Genomic DNA, 23,030 nt, shown 5'->3' with positions numbered 1-23,030 from the left:
ACTGCCACTGTGACCTTGACCTTTGAACTTTAAAGTCAATAGCCTTAAGATATTCTTAACGAGTAACACCATACCAAGTTTTGAGCATTTTGGTTCTAGAGTGTCCATAACAATTTTATCTACACGCAACTTACATGTAGTAGGCGAGGGGATAATAAACTAAGTTTTATAAGAATAAGACAAAAAGATCGATTTCCCGCCATGCATGGCAGACTTGTACAGAAACGATATGTTGTCGAAATTCTGTTCGTATCTTTTAGACATCGTATGGCCATCGTGCCATCATCGTAATCCATCGTGTAGCCTTCGTAATCCATCGTGTAGCCTTCGTGCTCCATCGTGTAGGCTTTGGCTGAGATATGAAGCTAAATACCCGTCTTCGGTTAACCTTCGTATGTCCATCTTTTGCTATCGTATATAATTTCGGCACCATCGTATAGACTTCGTTATTCATCGTACTTGCTTCGGTCACTTTTTGGTATTTTAACGAGATCGGGACCAACTTCGTACGAACTTACAATTTTCGCATTCGGGTGTCCATCGTATATAAAAATCGGGACAGTGTGACGCGGGCATTAAAGAGAGCAACTGGGAACATAACTATATTTTAAATAAGTTGTATGTCTGTCAGAGTAGTAAAAAAATGCTAAATATCAAGACAGATGGTAATCTGAAAAAAAAGAATTCTTTCATTACCTAATACGTTGTACTGAAGGAACTTACATGAGCCGCCAACACTCTGTATTGTACTACATTTGAAAACTAGTAGTGCGCCATAACACTGTGTTATAACAATAACCAACAGCTTAGTAGTGCCTTTATATATAATGCATATATCTCAGTTCGTACTCAAGGTCGCGATTTCCTTGATGGAGGGAAAGCTATTGAATAGAGGGAGTTTAATGGTAAACTATTTTAGCAATCATTTCTGAAGTTAACAGGCACCGTTTTGACTTTGTTGGCCGTTACTGAAAATCTGATACAAAAACGACCACAGATATACATGTACACTCCTTAGTCGAAACTTCCCTATTTAAATGTTTATCATTATAAAGATGAATATGAATCATGATGAAGTATCGCGTAAGTTTAACTGTGTACACTTCCACAAGTCATTTAGGAACAGTTACGGTTCAGCCTTCCAGAGTTCACCGTAGCTTCTGATATTGTTTATTTTCAATCTTTGAAAAGCTTTTAATAAACGTTTTCATTTGGTCATGCCATTGACTTTCCTCTTTCAACTTTATTTGTATTCCAACTTGGTATATGCTTATTACTTTTATAAATACATGTATACATGTACGTAGTAAGGCATACATTATTTGCCGATTCTATTCTAGGCCAATGTTTGCTTTACAGTGAAGAATTGTTCACTGTTGACTAACAATATTTAATGAAGAATCGCTGTTCATCCGGTCACTGTTGACAATAGTGAAGAATTATTAGACTGTTCGTTACGTGTTGTGGGAAACATTTGGTTGTAAAAAAAACATGAGTTTTTATAAAGTAATGTATTATATTTCTGATAACGATAAGAATGTCATTAAATTTAAATAAAACTTTCATAGTTGCTCTCAAACGTAGTTTGACAATCAAAACACGGAAATGGGTAGAAAATTTAGTAAACTTCAATACATGTTCTTCCTTCTTCATTTAAAAAATTTGCGGGGTCGAATTTGATTCACTCTTAAAGATAAATATTTGTGTATCTTCAATTGGTACATGTATGTATGGCAAAAATATGAACTAATAAGACTTCTTGTCAGTTTATACTTAGTTTGTATGACCTACCATGTTCATCTTGGTCGCATTATGTTTCAATTATAAAGAAGACAAAGTAAGGATTAAAGAAATTATAACTGACGTTAAATGATTAAAAAATATTTATTACTTTATTATGGTTACATGCCATTATTCCGACAGCCCATTTGTCCGACAACCATTACTGCAGTTTTCTCCGTAAACACCAAAAATTTTCAATTATTCAATTTTGAATGCAAATATATTTTCGCAGTCTTAGAACTTCTGACTCAGATTAAATGTTCATTTGTGGCCAGTTGTAATTCTTTTTACGCAGCCATTTACTTTCCCTGATTGCTTTTTTGGATTCTAAAATTGTCGCTTATTCTCTGTCAGGTGCGGATCCAGGAATATAAAAAGGGCGGAGGAGGTTGGGGACCAATACGTTAACGTCAGGGGCTCGACTTGTAAAAATACTATGTAATAACCATACATGGACCTCCATAAGGTCCATCGCTCCATGCCCATGGATCCGCCTCGTTGTGTTCTTTTTATTGTCTGAGCTGTTATCTCCAGATGTATGTGTGAAATCTGTGAACAGCTCCCTGACACATAAAAAGCAGCTAAGCCACGCACGGCATTTCAGTTTCTTGTACTATATTTATAAAACCATTCATCCACAAGCGACGAAAGATGTATACAAACCCCTGGTTATCATCCAAAGAGAAATTCTTGTCCGATGTAATTACATTCCGCTTTAAGTTAAGCTTTGTATATATAATTGGTTTTAAATCCCTAGCTTTCATCCCCTCACACCTTAACCAGTGTTTACAATATCGTCAGCGTTTAGTTTACACAGAGATTTTCTACTGCAGAATTTGACCTCCATAGTTAAACAAGAAGTAGTATTTACATTTTATTGGGAGATTTTATATCCCTGAGAGTACTTGTGTATATTTATGGTGAATACCTGTATTATGTTTATAGCCTAGACCAGTGATCGATACACGGCGTGTGATCAAGAAACCAAATCATGGTAAGCTCTCAAATCATTTCTCTGCTATATTTATATAGCTTTTTAAGTTAAGCATTTAAGTTTTATTCTAATTTCTTTACTAATGCATGCAACTCTTTGTTAAGATTATATTAATACGTAATTAGTGATCGTTTTATAGACATCAAATCGTTTATCTAACATCGATATAAAAATGCTGCGGAAAAACATATTAGCCTCGTTCTTCTGTGATAGTGTTTTGTTTTGTATTTATCATGACGGAAAACCAATTAGTTTGTTTGTCTTAATTAAAGATTCGGTTTGTAGTTTTATCAATAGATTTAATATTTTCCTGGTTATTAAAGATCGCGATGTATGACTGTGCAATAATTATGTAGTATAATATTCATATCATATCTGAGTATATAAAATGTAACATGCATTCATATTGTAAAAGATTTTCTAATGTTATTGAACGATATTTCAAAGGTGTTACTTTAAGCAAAGAAAATTTAAACATCAAGCTTTATTAAAGATTTAATTCCATCACTGGGTACATATTAAAATAAATTGAACCCGCATTTAAATTGTTATTGATGTCATCAAAGTCATTTAAATTCTTTAAGAAAGTACTCTGTCACTTTTGTCAATCGAGTCACGGATAAGTTGTAAAAATTTGATTAAATTTAAAAATTAAAAGCCTGTGATTTATTTTATTTGGTCAGATTATTGCTATGAGTATGTGTTATGAGGAGGCTTACAACTTTACATTAAGATCACAGGATTGTATTAAATCATGTCAGAACTAGAAATCAGATGATTATTTAAATCAAAGATGTAAAGTAAAGCTCAATCTAAGTTAAAATGATCGTCAATTTGACTTTATTGAATATTTATAACATTGAAAAATCCCATATAACTAAACTGTTTTACAGAACACAAAAGATCGTATATGTAAATTACTATTCGATTTAAAATTGATTTGAGGACAATGTATACCCCCACATCACATTTTATTCACATCGAATAAATCAGTATTATAACTATTGTATCTAGTTGGCTGCCAAAAGGACAAATATAAAGTACAATACAGAGAGGCAACAGAAGTCCGAGACAGTTGGAGAAGGTCAGAGAGATGCATTAACTATACCAGACGAATCGGGATACAAGCAATACAGCATTGATTTTTTTGGGCAAAATATTCTACAAATGCAAACCGTATTAGCTCCTCTTATTGCGAACTTACTATAAGCGGCCTAGTAGTTGATTATGTATTAAAAGCATCCCGTTCATTGATAACAATAAGAAACTCGCAGTAATGTTAAACTTCATACCTACAGCTATTTATTTTATAATATTTGATTTTTTTCAGTATGGTTTCGTCAATTATGCTTTGGAGTTGTTGGTTCTCCGGAAGTTTGGTGAAGAGGCATGGGAAGCCATCAAGTACGTACACGAATAAAAATCATGAACTAGTCCGGCTTCATTTTGTAAACCTGGAGGGAGTTTTTGAACATTTTCAATTATATGTAATTTTTATTATATTGATTTATGCCTTCAACCCATATGGGTAAAAATGTGCATTCATATATATTCAATGTAATTTTTATTTTAAATTAATTTATTGTTATGACTTGAAGGGTGAATATTCATGTTGAGTGAGAAAATAATCATTTGCAAATTCTTATTGAAAAAAAAAACATAAACTATTGCAATAGAAAATATTAACAAGCTATATATACATATCAATGCAGAAGATATGTCTAGTACAAAGTCATGTATAATGCAGATGATAAAGGAACTGATCAGTGGATGACAGATAGTTTGACATTAACAAAGTTGTATCTAATCTCACATTGAATAATTTGTTTAAAAACTTAATCACATACATAAATCAGTAACATCAACAGCTGTAGCATTCAATTTATAACGATGTTCAATGATAGAAAGACAAATTAGTGTAATTTATTACATTTTTGGTATATTTTTCTTACTGTAAAAATGTGATGCATTTTGCTTTTTCAATGTTTTTGTCCACTCCAATCTGCTTGTTTCAGCAAATGATCAAATTAGTTCGTTTGCTGATTAATGGAAAAGAAATACCAACCGAATAAAACAAATTGTTAAAATTGAAAGATGTACATTTTATGTATGTACATATGTACAATGGTTGTTCATCACCATTACTTATACTTGTTAAATTTATGCAGGAAATCTCTATTTTATATCATTCACGAATGGATAGATTTAATTGATAAAAAGACTCCAAAATTGTAATCATTTTATGCTTGTAAACTAAGCGCATGACATTTAGGAGGGTAAGAGCAAGGAATGGTCTTCTAAGAAGTTAACACAGAGTGTTTTTAAGAGATGAAATATATCATACCACCTCCAGGGTGCGGGATTTTCTTGCTGCATTGAATACCTATTGGTGGCTTTCGGTTGTTAACTGCTCTTTGGTCGGGTTGTTGTCTTTTTGATATATTCCCCATTTCCATTCTTAATTTCATGTATATCATTTCTTACACCGTAAATCGTCAATAAAATAAACATACTTATATTTGTATTTAATATTATGAAGAAATCTCATTCAAACATTTTAAAACATAATTTTTTAGAGTCAATACACATGTCAATATTTAAAAAAAACCGCAGTATGCACCCGAGACAGTAAACACATATTATAAGTATGCGTGGTGGTCAATATTATAGAATGATCCTTTCAATTCTGAAGGAGTAATGACCAATGGCTCCTGAATTTGATTAATTTTTCATTCACGTGGTGAAAGTCCGAGACTGGATAAAAAGGAGTTAAATCTAAATACCAAAGTGTATGCAAATTTTACTTGTTTTTATTAAATTGTGTATTAAACGACATCAATAACCGATATGATTTAATTTGTATCTTAAAGACAATACACAACTTTACTTCGAAAAGAATTTTGATTTAGGATATAAAACAATTATCCTTGATGTTTTTTGGTAAATTAATGCTCGAAATTTTCCCAATCTTTCAAGGTTGCAATTTGAGCCATCCTGATCGACAAAGTTAATCAACAACAATCCGCTCTAAGATTTGCCTTCTCCTTTATTTCAAGCTATATTTCACCAAAGTCACCTGTTTATATTATAATTTTACATCATTCAGCTTTCTAAACGTAATAAATTGTTTAAATTATTCTTCTACTAGTCACACCAAAGTACAAAACTAAACGATACAGTATTTTTTTTAAATGTTTTCTTTTGAATTTTCAAATTGAAAGAAAACTTTTTCCGCGGGACATTTCATTAAACCTCAAGACTAAACCCATGAGCACTAGCTATGTTTATGTCAAATGTTTCTTCTTTGTTTTCAGAAAAGAAGCCGAGTTGGAGATGGAAGGCCATTTCCTCGTCCGTATGGTATATGAGGATTCTTTGTCCTATGATCTGGTTGGAGCAGCTTCTAAAGTGTTAAGTAAGAGGCATTATTTCATTCAATTTCCCAGGGAATTAGATCGACCAATGATCGCACATATCAAAGTAAAAATGTTAGATGAAAAAAAATTAAACTTAATCAACACGACAGGTGTCACAAGTGGAGCAGGATCTGCTTATACTTCTGAAGCACATGAGATCAAAACACCGGATTTTGGTTGGGTTCGTGTTTTTCAGTCTTTAGTTTTGTGTGTTGTGTTCTATTTCATCTACTGTTCTTTGGCTTTTGGTCTTTTCCCCTTTTTTGCCATTGTGTTGTTAGTTTATTTTTGACATAAGAGTTTGAATGATCCTTTGTTTGGTAACTTTCGCATCTCTTTTCCGAAATTCGAGGAGGACAGCAATCTCTTAGATGCCTTGCTTCCAATATGTATTGTAAGGTTTACTATTTTGGAAAATCTTTAGATCATTATGTAAGGCGAAAATCAATAAAAATAATTCCTTCATTTGTTTTATTTGCAAAAATATAGCCTAGCCGAATCTGTTACAACTACATGACAAGTTAGATTAAGTTTGACACGTTAAGACTCCTGGGGATTGTCTCAGATATACCCTTTAATCAGAAAAAGAGATAACCGTTTAACTTTTACTTACAGATAATGATGACTGCTGCACTTTATATTACTTTTCAAAGATCGGAAGTATATTTTTCTTAGTGATATGAATATGATAAATTATCTAGTTAAGATTAAAAGGAGAAAAGTAACGATTTAAGTCAGATTATGTCTTCATGACACGGCGAATCTGGATTTTAACAGCGGGGGTAAAGTGTTCGAATGGTACTCAACAAACTATATAGATAGTGAATGGAATAAAAAGTTTGATAATTGGCAGGATGACACATACTTTCACAAAAGGTCACATAAAAATACTTAACATCTATAAATTCATCAAAGATATCAGGCTTATAAGCATCTAAGCTTTAAATAACTGACTTCAATGAGTAAAATAAGACACTTGTGGTAAATATAAGTTTTCACATAAATTTACCTGCTGTTAAAATTCAAAATAGCAACATTTTCATCAAAAATTTTATTTTCAACAGATTTATAAAACTTTTGAATTATGGGAAAATAATCAAAGGTTCGTGTGTTTGTTTTGTTATGTAAACATTCTCGAAAACAAGAATTTTAGGCGGGAAATCGTTGTTTATCGGTTTCTTCTATAAGATGAATGGAACGCAATTTATGTATGACCAGAAACGTGTTATTTCTTTGATCATGAGTGTACATGTATGTTAGCCTGATGGTCTCAAATACATTTCTTGTTAAACATACGGATAACCTGAAAAACACATTCAAAACATTGTAAAAAAAAACCTGAGTAATCAAGGTAACAAATTTTTTTTGAAATTTTGAAAATATGAGCATCAAAATCCTTCCATTTTTTTGTATAATACGGAGAAACGTTAACATTAAAGTCTGAAATGTTTTTTCAAATTACTATGGCCAACAAATGTTCGATATTTGGTTAATTTTAGTATCATGTATTCAAAATGTCATTGACCATGATTTACTTAAAACTTTAAACACATCTCCATGAATTGACAAGAACTTGGTTCCAATGTTGCAATGTAGATCTTATGTAGGTTTAACATTACAATGTATATAGCGCATTTTTGAATGAACCACTTCTCTTGTAATTATTTTGTGTAAATAAAAGGAGATTTGACAAGTCTCTCAAGAGGTGTATTTTAGAAAAACATGCATAACACGATAGTTACATATATATCTTGATTTTATTGCAGACGTTCCCGCAGGACAAATCCTGGAACTATTTGGCAAAATGTTTTTCGATTTCTGTCAAGAATCAGGATACGATACCATTTTACAAGTTCTTGGAGGAACCACGAAGGATTTCTTGCAAAATCTCGATGCCCTTCACGACCATCTAGCTACGATCTATCCAGGTATGCGAGCTCCGTCATTCCGTTGTACAACACGGGAATCAGATGGAGCAACTGTCCTGCACTACTATTCAGAACGTGACGGTCTAGAACCAATCGTAATTGGAATTGTTAAAGAAGTAGCTTTAAAACTACACAACGGTGAGGTTAATGTAGATATTATTCAGACAAAAGGAGAAGAATGCGACCATGTGCAGTTTGCTATAACAGACAAAAGTACAGACGCTAGATCAAGCGTTTCCGAAATAGAAGGATACGAACAAAATCTATCTATGGACCCAAAAATTAGTCCAGCTACATTCTGTCGAGCGTTTCCATTTCACGTTCTCTTCGATGAAAATATGATCATTCAGCAAGCTGGAACATCTCTGATGAGAGTCATACCAAAACTCAGAATAGGGCACTCTAAAATTGACATGATTTTTGACATGGTTAGACCCCACATGGATTTCTACTTTAATCATTTACTCTCCCATATTAATACTGTTTACGTTTTAAAAACAAAGTCTGCCATTGGTGGTGACTCCAGTGGCTTGTACATAGACCATGATAACGTAGAACAAAACGAACACTCTCACCTTAGACTCAAAGGACAAATGATCCACGTGACTGAATCTAACTGTATGTTATTCTTGTGCTCGCCCAGTGTCGCTAACTTAGATGAATTGTCTCGGCGTAACTTATATCTGAGCGACATTCCACTTCATGATGCTACCCGAGATCTCGTGTTGTTATCTGAGAAGTTTGAAGCAGAATATAAATTGGCGCGAAAACTAGAAATTTTGAACGACCAACTGCAACAAACTCACAGAGAACTTGAGGATGAGAAAGCGAAAACAGATAAGTATGTGAAATATTTTAAATGTTACTGTATTCTTTTCACAAATGTTTGAATGATTTTGGTTTTATTGACTCCATTTTTTTTGAATTTATAAAAGGAAGATGTGGTATGATTTACAATGAGACAACTCTCAACACGTGATCAAAATGACAAAGAAATTAACAGTTATAGGTCACCGTACGGCCTTTGTCAGAGTTAGTTCGGTATGTTTGCTAATACTGAATTGCTAGGAAATGTATATAATTAAGGAACAAAACTAAACAGAAGTGATAGAAAGTAAGTTTACTACCAGAATGTAAGTACAAAAATGTAGTAAAGAAGAACATATTTTAAATGGCGTGCAGCAAAATTGCAATATGGCAGAAAATGATGCATTTAAAGAGAAAACGCACTGTATTTAAAACTCATTTTCGTATATTTGATTTTGATTTTTTTTTGTATTGATATTTAACTTGCTCATGTATGTACAGTAAGCCATGTCATTTTGCATAATCTATTTACAGGTTAATGTATTCCATTCTTCCAGCCTCCGTTGCAAATGAATTACGTCATCAAAGACGAGTTCCTGCAAATAAATTCGAAAGTGTCACAATTCTCTTTAGTGGGATCGTTGGATTCAGCGAATTTTGTCAGAATCACTCGGACGCCCATGGAGCTATGAAAATTGTTAAATATCTTAATGACGTTTATACAAAATTTGATGATTTGTTAAAGAATAATCCAAATGTATACAAGGTAATATATAAATTGTTATTTCTTCTATAAAAGATTTATAATCTACCAATCTTTCGGTATTTTTTTTATAGGATTTCTAATGTCGAAAATTCGTTACTTTCAAATTAGTTAAACAAAAGTTTATACATGGTAAGACATCGGAAAGATATACCCAGTAGAGGCTTCATATTATTAAACTTTATTTTTGCTACCATTTAGCAAAATACATAATTTTATATAATTAATTTCTAATTTAGGTTGAAACTGTTGGTGATAAATATATGGCAGTAAGTGGACTTCCGGAAGCATGTAAAGATCATGCGCGAAGTATAGCGAGACTTGCTTTGGATATGATGGCGATATCTAAACACATTATAGATCCAACTGGTGATAGGGTGATGGTAGGTTAATATTTAAAAATGTAGAAGTAAAGTTTTATTTTTTTCTAAGAAAATATTATGAAAAAATCTACAGAAGTTAAATTGCCGATCAGGGCTAACAATATACCTGCTTTTGATACTTCTAGGTTCCCGTATGTTCTGTATCACCTTAGTCTGAAATTTTTCATTACCATATTAGTAAAACAACTTAGAGATTGTTACTTCTACTTATACATTTCGGAGAGGGAAGGGGTCATCTTTCTAACTGTATAATGTTGGATGTTTGATCATTGTTAACAATTTTCAACAGATAACCATCGGTATTCATTCGGGTGAAGTAATGACTGGAGTTATTGGGAAGCGCATGCCCAGATATTGCTTGTTTGGAAACACTGTAAATATTACCAGCAGGACTGAAACAACGGGAGTCAAAGGACGGATAAACGTTTCAGAGTCGGCTTACAAGTGAGCATAATATTTTATTGTTACAATTTATATGTTTAAAATTCTAAATGTGCGCGTAAGACGGCATTTCATCACTATTTAATGTCTTTTGAAACATCTACCATATTGTTGTAAAATTCCCTTATTATCAAAATGATGTTTGTCTTTGACACATATGAATAAAGAGAGCTCGAGACATTGGGTATACATAAAAACAAATCTATATCAAATGACAGTGTGTTGCTTGTTAATATCAAACCACACACCTTACTTCATACATTGTACATAGGTCTGTTGAATTCTTTCTTAATGGAATATTTCAAACAACAAAGTCATCATCAGGAACAACTTATGTAGATCCAGAACTTTTGTAGAGAAAAACAGAAGCCTTTTAATCTTCCTTTAAACTATAAATCAGCGATTTTCATCCCAAAAGTAGGCTTTCCATCAGATAGGCTCGGATAAAACGTTTTAAAAGACAGCATCATTAAATGTGTGAGGCCATAAAAGTTCAGAGTTAAGAAAATAAGAACCCATCTAAATTCGACATTGACAGACGTAGTTTTTCATGATCTACTATTCAAAAGTTTTGTCTCATTAAACGAGAGAGGTTACTTAATACAATGACACAAACTTATGATACAGTCAAATAAGGAGGTGTGGTATGATTACTATAAATGAGACAACTTTCAACAAGTAACCGCATGACGAAGTTTCTTTATTTGTTTAAATAGTATTTACACTAACTGTCAGTAGCTGCGAGAACTAGAAGATTGCTTCTTTATGTCTTTTGCCATTTTGTTAGTTGTTTATTATAGGATTAAACACATTTTTTCTACAGGTTATTGATGTGTAAACCGGGGCGATTAACTCACAAACTGAATAGAAGTCCGAAGGTCTTTTATGTTAAGTTTGTGAGTAAGAGACCCGGATTACACATCAATAACCTCTAGAAAAAATGTGTTTAATCCTTATAATTCTTCAGCCAAACATACGCTATTATTAATATACATTATTTGTTTGACGGCTACTATATTTACCATCAAAAGCACAATGGCATGTCGTAACTAAGGAGTACGCCACCATCTTGGCTTTCTAAAAACCATAAATGTCCGATAAATGCAACAGAATCTAAAATGAAATAGCACCTACCTCAAAAACTCATTTTAATTAGATATTATCCGAATTTGAAGCGTACATGTAACGAAATAAGCTTTCCCTTGAAAATTTTCATTCATGTGACGTCGTGTTTTGCCATGACGTAAATTCGCCGAATCCTTCATGAAATTTCGCGAAATTTTATTAACATTTTATTTTAATACATTTATGAAGCTTTAGGGCATTTATTTTATTCCTTTTTTTTGTTATATATGCATTAGAATAGAAACAACTGTTATGCAATTATTTTATATTATCAATTTGCTAAAAATCCCAGTAACCTTGCAAGAATGTGTATCGCGCATGAATAGATTACGAAAGTAGTTTTGGAAACATGGTTTATCGAGTTGTAAACCAAGAGAAAAATTCTAATTGACCAATCCAATTCAAGTATTTATAGATATGCAAATGATATAAGAATTATTAAGCTAAATACCAGTCTGATGTCTGATTTTTACAGTTGTTCGATTATTAATTTTTGGCAACACCATTCGATGATGGGGAAGGTTAATTGTTTATGTTTCTTTACTAATCCACGGATCTGTACTCCATTTTCTGCCTGCAACACTCGTTTCTTGTTTGTTGTTTTAGCATAGATCATGCTGTTGGGTCTCTATATATTGTTTAATTTCACATTTTATTATACTGGTCCAATGTCGCTAACTTCAGAGAATGGGATTTGCTTATTGTGACATCATTGTGGTTTAGTTTAGTTTTTAGTAGATGTTTGTGTCATTGGCATTCATACCACATCTGCTGGCATTCATACCACATCTACTGGGATTCATACAACATCTACCGGCATTCATACCACATCTATTGGCATTCATACCACATCTACCGGCATTCCTACCACATCTAACGGCATTCATACCACATCTACTGGCAAACATATCACATCTACTGGCAGTCATACCACATCTACTGACACTCATACTACATCTACTGGCATACATACCACATCTCCTGGCATTCATACCACATCTACTGGCATTCATACCACATCTACTGTCATTCATACCACATCTCCTGGCATTCATACCACATCTACTGGCATACATATCACATCTACTGGCATTAATATCACATCTACTGGCATTCATACCACATCTACTGGCATTAATACCACAACTTCTGGCATTCATATCACATCTACTGGCATTCATACCACATCTACTGGCATACTTACACATCTACTGGCATTTATACCACATCTACTGGCATTCATACCACAACTTCTGGCATTAGTATCACATCTACTGAAATTCATACCACATCTCCTGGCATTCATACCACATCTACTGGCATTCATATCACATCTACTGGCATTCATACCACATCTACTGGCATTCATATCACATCTACTGGCATGCATACCACATCTACTGGCATTCATACCACATCTACTGGCATTCATACCACATCTACTGGCATTCATACAACATCTACTGGCATACATATCACATCTACTGGCATTCATACCACATCTACTGGCATTCATACCACCTCTACTGGCATTCATACCACATCTACTGGCATACATACCACATCTACTGGCATTCATACCACATCTACTGGCATTCATGCCAAATCTACTGGTATTCATACCACATCTACTGGCATAATACCACATCTACTGGCATTCATACCACATCTACTGGCATTAATATCACATCTTCTGGTATTCATACCACATCTACTGGCATTCATATCAAATCTACTTTTATTAACGTTGTCTTCTATGAACTCATCGATACAACACAATGTGTTTGCAAAGAAACAATTGTATTCAAGCATTATGTCAATAAGTTAATTCATTTGTCAAATGTATTATTTAGTTGTAAATGAAACTATTCAATCGTGTCACAGTAGAGCAGATACAAGGGTTAATCAGCAGTAAATAAATTTCCTACAAACCAGACGACCTTTACCATTGCATGTCGTGTGGGATGAACGATCACAGTTTTAATATCAGTTTGATATCAAAGGAATGCAATAACACGGTACAGTTAGCAATTTGTTATAACATGCATCATAACTGCTTCCCTGTCGCTCTGGTAATTTCTCACATCAGGGAACAGGCGATGAAAGTTCCAATATTTTGTGCTATTTAAGCGTTTTTCTATCGATTGCATGCTGTAATGAAAAGGAATATTATACATGATTTACTGTTAACTTCTGTAGTATACAATTATACAGTGGGTAATCGACGGTTTCATAGTAATAAAATTGTATTCAACTATTATGTTGTAATTGTGTGAAACCTTCCTTGATAGAAGAGTTATATGTAAATGAAACTATGTTAAATACATTTGATGGTATCTACCACTCGTTCAGAATTCATAATAGTAATTTCTTTTAAACAGGAAGTCACTTCATTTCCTGTTCAAAACTTTGACCCAAATGAATACAAACGACTATGAGAATCGTTCTTCTTTTTAATGTTTATATAGTTTAGTAATGACCCAGATGAACAAACAACAAACGTCTATACCAACAGTTATAATAAACGCTTTTTCTTTCTTAATGTTAATTTTCCTTTTCAAAATTGTGATGTTTCGGTTAGATTTGTAGATCCCTCTTATAACGTGTATATTCTGAGTTTGTTCTATATGCGCGTATGCAGACTCAATTAAATGTGTTGAATATTGCGCAGCTACCCTTTATACTGTGATTATTAAAACAAGATGTGGAATTATTGTCAAAATGAAAAATGTCGAAATAATGAAGAATTTAGCAACTTTCATCAAGAAAACTAACGGCCTAATTTATGTACAAAATGATATTAAATGAAAAACAAAAATGATATACCGCAACAAACGATCAGTGACAACTACTGAATTTCTGCAGAATGTTGCGAAAAAACAATTTTATGATCACCAAACCCTCCTCTAAACCTTTCAATTGTGTTTATTAGTGATTGATCATTGGCATTGTTGGATATGGTATAAAAATTAAAAACCAAAAGTTGTCAAATTTGATTTCTTAGGTGGTTTCAGTACAAAGACGATTTTTTGATAGAAGAATGATAAACGTTATCATTCGAATAATTCAGTAGTTATATTTCGCTGATCTACAATAACCTTATTACGGATAGGGACTGAATTATTCGGGTTAGCGTACGCTAAGTAAATAGTACAAATGCATTAAAGAAAGGTTAATTTTAATGTACCGAGTACGAAATATACATGACTTTGTTTCTTCTCTGTAGGTTTCTGCAAACTGAAGAATGCTTTGATCCGGAGTTTGATTTGCAGTATAGAGGATCAATTCAAATGAAAGGGAAACCAGAACCAATGAGATGCTACTTCCTGTCGCGGAAACCTATTTTTAGACCAGGGAATCTTGTTAAGAGGGCTACTATTAAGTAGCCGTCGCTGTTTTTACAGTTTTATTTATACATTTATCGTTTAAGTTATTTATTTAGAGATATATTGTTTATTGTTGATGTCAATAAGATAATAAAGTTAGAAACATAAAGTTTTTTATATTGATTTATAATGCATGCTTTCATTTCGGAGCCTTTTTATAGCTGATTATGCGGTATATGGACTTTGCTAAGGCTTTTATAAATTGTTATTTGGATGGAGAGCTATCTCATTGGCACTCATACCACATCTTCCTATATCTATTTGCTAATTGGTGAAGGCCGTACGGTGACCTATAGTTGTTAATTTCTGTGTCATATGTCTTTGGTGAAGAGTTGTCTCATTAACAATAATACTACATATTCTTTTTTATCTTTACGATTGTAGGCTTAAAAAATGCATGTAATTACCGCAAATTGATTGATATAGTTTTGATTTTCTACAAATTTGGTAAACTCGTTATTGAAAAAAAGTATGTTATACTAATAATTTGAATTAAAAAATGAACTATAAAAAGTACAACTGTGACATCGTACAACTGCAAAAAAAGTATATCTTTGCACAGTTAAAATATTGAGAGATATTTCACTCTTATGAAAAGTCGCCATGCAACAACATATATATCACAGAAAAGCGATTGCTCTTTTGGGGAATACAATGTAACTGGTCAGCACATAGCGATTCCAACCCAGTGGTAGGCTAATGATCAAGTAGCATTTAACTTGTTTTAAATCAGGACATCAAGTGAATCCAGATACAAAAAGTCAGTGATAGTTCGTGCTATACATGTACAATGCTACTGTCTAAATTTGTATTAAGTCATTCAAAAACGTTTATAAGAACACGGTTGGATAACTTGGACATCACACCAATTGTAAATTAATCTGATAATTTTCCTTAAACGCCACATTATTCTAGATTATAATGTTTATTATCTAAGAGACACCAGTTGTTAACTGCAGCTTTCATCTCCAAATTCATCATTTGTTTGATAGAATTATACGTATGCAAGGTATAGTTAATCATGCTTTTGTTTAATTTAGCGTCGCTATTGTGAATTTGTTTCTCTTTCTATCGTCTACTTTTGTACAGAACCGCTAAATTGTGCCTTGTCAGCATAGGACATAAGAAAGTAGTGCACATGCTAGACATAGTTCCTACATGTAGCTTTAATGACTTGGTATCACTATAAAAACCTTGTTGAATCATAAAAAATGTATTACATTGAAATAGGAGGGAATATTTTGCCTGTCGCTCGGTTCAGAAGAATCTATTTTAAACTACCGTACATCCCTGAAACAATGCGGTCGTCTATGCGATTCAAGGTAAAACTATGTTAAATTGTTCAGCACATGTCAGAATATTAATTGTATAAAGGAATTCACAATCGCATTCAAACTTAAAACAATATGCATGTACATGTAGCTAATGTATGAATGCTTCACATGACAACATTTAACAGCAATTAGACTATGTGTATAAGTGGTTTTAGTCCTAAAGGGAAATGTGGCATATACTGCATACACTAAATCAACATATACTAATAAACAAAAATATTCAGTTTTACACAATACATCGTTGTATATATAGTATATATTTATCACTTAATTCCACCAAGTCTAAGCGAATAAGTAATAAGTCAGTTCTGTTGTCCCTAAATGAGTAGATACCGTAAAAGATCATTTCATTGAAAGAAATGTTCTGCTTATAAGTAAATCCATTCAAACAATGGTACTTAATTGTAAAGGTCATGTGTTTCTCAGATGCCATCATAATACATGGTTGTTTACAGAACCTCTGTGCTAGAGAAATTCAATTTGTCACAATCCTTCTTTCCCTTTAACTAAATCCCCGAATCACACATAAAACATATCATAGATTGTATTTGAATGTCACCAGCAACATGATGGGCACCAATTGTATAAATGGAACAGATTTCTCTTCCGGGACACCAAATTTCACTTCCGAATTGTACACAAATTCGAGTCGCTTTAACTCTTGTGGACTGTTGTGTGTCAGTTCATTTTGTTTTCTCTTGGTCAAAACTCTCTCTGCTTTCTTCGAGTTATGGTTGTGATACCCAATTGGTATCTTCTTATTCCCCTTTAAATACGTTATCTTATTTTCAAGATAACTTTCAGAACTATATTATTATGATTGATCTATATAAGAATCATAAAGAGTTTAACTTTATCTAGAGAAAATATAAATCTTGCACAAACATGTTCAATTCAATAAGAGATAATTAAAGTTTGTGTTACTACCTGTAAATCATCATACGCTAGCAAAACAACAAAAAGAAGGAAGGTCCAATATTTTTTTTTATGTATTTAAAGCGGTAAATCTGAATAGAGTCCCAACAAAACAGTACAAGTTTATAGATAACCAACATTATCAAGTCATAAAGAATGATTTCCTCGTTTATAACCTATTTAAAACTGATATATTTAGAATACATATTCTATTATCCATGTTCTCACTTTCGGGAACATTTTCGGATAATGTATATCGCATAGAAATTAATGTGTCTGATAAGCTTTTATTTTATTAAGGCAGCTGACGTCTATGTATATAACTATGACTTTTGTAAACCTAATCAAATAAACTGTTGAAATATTCAAATCTGCAGTTATGTTTACTGTAAATAGTTTCATTGCATGTGTGACACAAGGTATGCCGAAGAAAGGAGTTGTTCAGTATATGTAGTAGACGAGACAGCACAGTAGCAATACTAGCAAAACAAAATATACTTTTAAAGAACACCACACGACGTTGACCATAATTATTGTAGTCTAGTTAAAAACAATATCTTCATTTGAATTTCTCGATTGTACAAGTATAGCATACAAGTAAATAATACTACTATTTGATTGGTGTATTGCTGCTTATTTTCGTTCTTACCAACAAGTTTATACTAACCCCATTAAATTTACCTCAAGAAACTATACCAACCACGTTGAGTCAAAAACAAACAATTATATTCCTTGTTCTGACAATATCAATTCGTTTAACAGCATTATTGATTGCCTTTATCGCAGTAGCCATATGTCAGTTTTACGACATTCTAAATAAATTTGATTCAATTTATGTCCTTTTACCCTGTGTCATCTGGTGTAAAAATTGGATTACAGCGGTGGAAACATTTATCGCCAATTTCAAACTATTAGGCTTTAGTGCTTAAACAAGAAGATTTAATCATGCAGTAAACAAGCTAATAGCATTTTGTTGTCACAAAGTAAATTCCTTTACAGTCCGAGTTATTCCGTAGAAAAGATGTTATTATACTTTTAAAAAAATTAACGTTGTCAACTAGAATTGGAATTAATTTTACAGTTTTAATTAACAAACGTTGAATTCAATTATGAAAGATTGTATAACTCCGTTTATTAGTAATAAATTTGATTACTTTTAAACATTTACCTGACCAAAAAATCAAATTCCTCACCAATAAGGCAATAAGAAAGACCCTTTTCAATCAGTCGTCCATCTCTTCGCATATGATCTTAACGGTTGTATTACCTTTGTAAATATACCGCTTTTAAAGGTTTACATTTCTATATCTTATCATTTAATATTGAAGGAGTACAAACGTCCTTCGTTATTTTACATTAAAGTACAATATTACATATGATTCAAAATTTTACTTGTGAAAATGAAAGGGATATTGCAAAAAATATTTAAAACTCTACAGCATCTTCCAGATTATAGGAAAAAGAAACACAGTTCACTCTTGCAGTGCACAAACAACACTCGCTCGAAAACAAAACGAAAGATTTTGTCTAAAAATTGCTTTTCTCATCGATGAATTGTCATGTTATCATTTGCTTATACTATTTCATTTCAAACCATTAAAGCTGAAAATGACGTATTTTTCCAACCAAGACGCAGACATTCATCATGACCGTTTTGCACGCCATGAAGTTTGCTTTAATGAGGAACGTAATGGTGTAAAGCCAATGACAGTCAGTTAGGGTCATCGCACCATGAACAGTTTTAACCAAATTGAAATTAAGTGTTCAGTTTAAGCTGTCAGTTTGTAAGATTATATAATATGGAGAACTTCAATCGATCTAAATACTGTAGACATATGTAGCATCTGGATCAACAACGAAAGGGAAAAAATGATTAATTTGATTCCTATCATCAAACTTAGTCATTAATTTAGAATTTAGCTTTTGAGTTTTCAAACTAAATGATATATGTTCTGTTAATGAGGAGGAAAGATTTATTTGTAAAAAAGAAAATGTGGTATGATTGCCAATGAGACAACTCTCCACAAAAGACCAAAATGACACAGACAATAACAACTATAGGTCACCGTACGGCCTTCAACAATAAGCAAAGCCCATAACACATAGTCAGCTATAAAAGGCCCCGATAACACAATGTAAAACAATTCAAACGAGAAAACTAACGGCCTTATTTATGTAAAAAAAAAATGTACGAAAATCAAATATGTAACACATAAACAAACGACAACCACTGAATTACAGGTTCCTGACTTGGGACAGGCACATACATAAATAATGTGGCGGGGTTAAACATGTTAGCGGGATCCCAACCCTCCCCCTAACCTGGGACAGTGGTATAACAGTACAACATAAGAACGAACTATACAAATCAGTTGAAAAAGGCTTTAAGTCATCAGATGGACAAACATACAAGTGGACGTGGCCCGGTACTTATACATCCCGACACAAAAAGACACAATGAACAGATCTGAGAGTACTCGCAGTTATCTGACAGCTAGTTCAAAGCCATTAACAACTAATAAAAAAATCATGCATCTAAGACTTTAAGTTAGTTTCCTTTGTTTCGTACTTTTATAGTTTATTACCTGCAGTCCTATGTTACTGTGTTTTCGTTATTGGTACATTTCGCTCAGAATATTTTTCCTTCTAACTGCTCTTTAAAAACATTAACAGTGCATATGTAGTTTGCTTTTTAAATGGTTATGCATGTGTATTACGAGTTAGCCACCGTTTCCGGAATCACAATGTCTTTTTGGTTGCAGTACGTTTGAACTAATAGTTTCGTAAAAGCAGATTGTTTTAATCTTTGTAACGAGTCGATCATATGAGACGTTATAATATATCGTATGCTTTTTAAACTCGTTCTGTTTGTTATTATAGCTAATTATCAGCAACATTGTATAAGATTTAACGAGAACGGCTAGTCGTTAATTCTATATAAAATTATGTCGATATTTCCTGCAACGAAAGTAATGACGGCAAAATCTTGCGGAACAAACGGCAGTTTAAGAATTATACAATTCCAAATTGGCTGTTAGACCTGCTGATAATTTTTCGTGGCCGTACAATAGCTACATACATTTTATAACCGAATTAGTACCCCATTTTTTCGATGTACTTTTTATCTTAAGAAATACTACATTATTATTTTAAACTAACTGAAAAAGTAACATGATTTATCTGACGTTCGAAATACACGAGGATCGAATATGTGAGATATACATCACTGAGACAGCATTCTAACGACAGAAAAAGTCGAGAGGTAAACAAGTGGTCTTCATCCATAGACAATTTCTATACAAAAGGTAAAAGTCTGATGCTGCTGAAGTTTAGAAAATGGTCTATGTTAAAGCACATTAATCCTAACATGCATTCATCATTAAAATGAACTAGAACACTTGCAAGGCCTGGTGCCCTCTCCCACTTGCACCTTTAATAATGAACTTTCACGAAGGTGACAATTGAGACCAAATTCAACTAAATAGTTCTTAGACCGTCCACATTTAACCACTTAAGTATAAATGACAGCAGAAATATAAAAGAGTATTTGTTGGATAAAGGCAGAAATGATGCCGTGTAACAGTCCACATACGGACAATTAAAAGTAGTTGAAGAGTTTTTATAAGATGCAGGTGGCATGGCATTTCCCCTACATTGATTATGTTCGGATTCAACGCCTCCCTTTTAAATAGACATTTTCATGTCCATTCTCCCACACATCCAAACGGAAGCTCATGTGCTCTTTCCCTTCCGAACAGGAAAAAGTCTAATTTACCTTATATCGTCACCCCAGTCAACCGTAGACCCTTGGTTCATACCCATGAAAGACTGATGTATAACTTTCACCAATTTACTCTCTAAAATAAATAGTAAATATAAAAATAAGAAGGTGCGGTTTGAATGCTAAAATGAGACAACTCTACATCAGAGACTAAATGACTCAGGAGTTAGCAACTATAAGTCACCGTACGGACTTCACAATGAGCCAGTCTGATACTGCATAGAAGCCTGTAAAAGGCCCGAAATGTCAAAGCTTACGTAATTTAACAAGACTAACGAGATAACTAAAGGTCTGAGTTATGTACAAAAACAATTATTGAAAAAACAAATATGATATATTAATATATATATACATCAACAAACGACAACCACTTAATTGCAGACTTCAGAGTAAGTTTTGAAATATGTTTTATATCCGACTAGACAATTTCACATTTTATCTCGTGCACATCTGTATACATGCAAGATGACCGATATAGACGATTTTAGCGGCGAAATTAGAAAATTGATACAAAAAGTAACAAAAGCCTGTAAGCTTCCGAACTCTTTAAGAGGTTTAAAATATTTAACGTTATCAATGTCATTTTCATACCACGAATGATTGATGCGTAGATTTATGATTGTGTATATTTAACTTCATTTTTCATCAAGCTTTTTATAAGAACTCAAAATGGTCTCGTTACTGATGATTGATATATCCAAATTCTAGTCTGTGTCCGACATTTGTTCAGATATTAGCTTTATTAATGTCTTCATTTGGTCAAAGTAATGGATTCCTGTGTCTCCTACTAGTTTGACAAATGTTTATTGTTAAATTTCCCACGCATGTTGACATGTAAATTGTGTTACAGAATTGACTAATGTATATTTTATAAGTCATCCAACAGCAGTTAGATAGCGAATAGTACATCCATGGAAACAGATAAGATGCACGCGGCCATCCTACAACCAAAATCTGATGTCATTTGTCAAAATGTGTTTTGTCCTTCTGTAGATAGTGTTTCGAGTGTTTTCTTCTTAATCGATTCCAAAATCATTGGTAAACTACTGCCAGCGTTATTTTCTATAACAAAATCCTGTCAGAAAGGTTATTTAGATAGAGACAGTAGTATTTTAGTTGGCCTTTTAAACTTTTTGTGATTCTAGCGTCACTGATGAGTATTTTGCAGACAAAACGCGCGTCTAGTGCAAATCTAAAATTTCAATCCTGGTACCTATGATAAGTTTATTTACTAATTTTCAAATCTTATAATAAGAAGATGTGGCATGAGTGCAATGATACAACTATCTATCCAAGTTACAATGTATAACAGTTAAGAATCATAGGTTAAAGTACGGGCTTCAACACGAAGCCTTTAAATTGGCTCACACCGAATAGCAAGCTATCAAGGGACCCAAAATGACAAGTGCAAAACTAGTAATAAACTAATAAAAAAGGTACAACTAAATGTAAAAAGACAGTACACAGAGAGAATCATATGAACTCCACGGGGATCTTGACCGGGTACGTCTCCTTCTATACACACAGTTCCCGCCATAGACACCGAGTCAAAGTGGTGCAATCTGGAAGGGGGCATGGAAAATTGATAGATTTATAGATTAGACGACTATTATGGTAAGAACTCCAAAAAGTGTGGCTTACCAATTTATGTTTGAGAACCGTAAAACTTGAGGAGTATCGATTACAGTCGTTCTTCCTCATAACACTGGTTGAGCATTTTTGTTTAAGGAGCATCCCCTGCTAATTAAAAGACTTAAAAGTCCTTATAAAATGAGCATGTACGACCGTATACTATCGTAGTAAATAAGTTGTTTATATCGTTATTTTTATTAAAACATTTGTTAAGAACTTGAATCAAATTAAAATAACAAATTGTTATGAAATAAATTCAGCATAATACACATTATTTATTCACTTAAATGTAAGTAGGAGTTTTGCATAATTGATAACGGGATGATTCTAAAACGTATTAATT

At 32.9% G+C, this 23,030-nt stretch overlaps 1 protein-coding gene across 1 annotated transcript; it reads left to right on the top strand.

Moving 5' to 3' along the window:
• The first annotated feature begins 2,550 nt into the window (after positions 1 to 2,550).
• LOC139484765 (guanylate cyclase soluble subunit beta-1-like) lies at positions 2,551 to 15,134 on the top strand. Its single transcript, XM_071268690.1, has 8 exons — positions 2,551 to 2,776; positions 4,107 to 4,180; positions 6,091 to 6,191; positions 7,959 to 8,961; positions 9,462 to 9,693; positions 9,930 to 10,073; positions 10,363 to 10,517; positions 14,866 to 15,134. Exons 1-8 carry the CDS (start codon positions 2,774 to 2,776, stop codon positions 15,023 to 15,025), a joined length of 1,872 nt encoding a protein of 623 aa, XP_071124791.1. The 5' UTR covers positions 2,551 to 2,773; the 3' UTR covers positions 15,026 to 15,134.
• Positions 15,135 to 23,030: the final 7,896 nt, after the last annotated feature.

Source organism: Mytilus edulis, chromosome 8, assembly GCF_963676685.1.
Source record: "Mytilus edulis chromosome 8, xbMytEdul2.2, whole genome shotgun sequence".
NCBI classification, from domain to species: Eukaryota; Metazoa; Mollusca; class Bivalvia; order Mytilida; family Mytilidae; genus Mytilus; species Mytilus edulis.
The sequence above is the reverse complement of the archived record's forward strand: the minus strand, read 5'-3'. Positions and strand labels throughout refer to the sequence as shown.

Coding starts and splice junctions, on each gene's coding strand:
- LOC139484765 (XM_071268690.1), top strand. Junction 4,181..6,090: donor GAGGCATGGGAAGCCATCAA/GTACGTACACGA, acceptor CTTTGTTTTCAG/AAAAGAAGCCGAGTTGGAGA. Junction 6,192..7,958: donor AGCAGCTTCTAAAGTGTTAA/GTAAGAGGCATT, acceptor ATTTTATTGCAG/ACGTTCCCGCAGGACAAATC.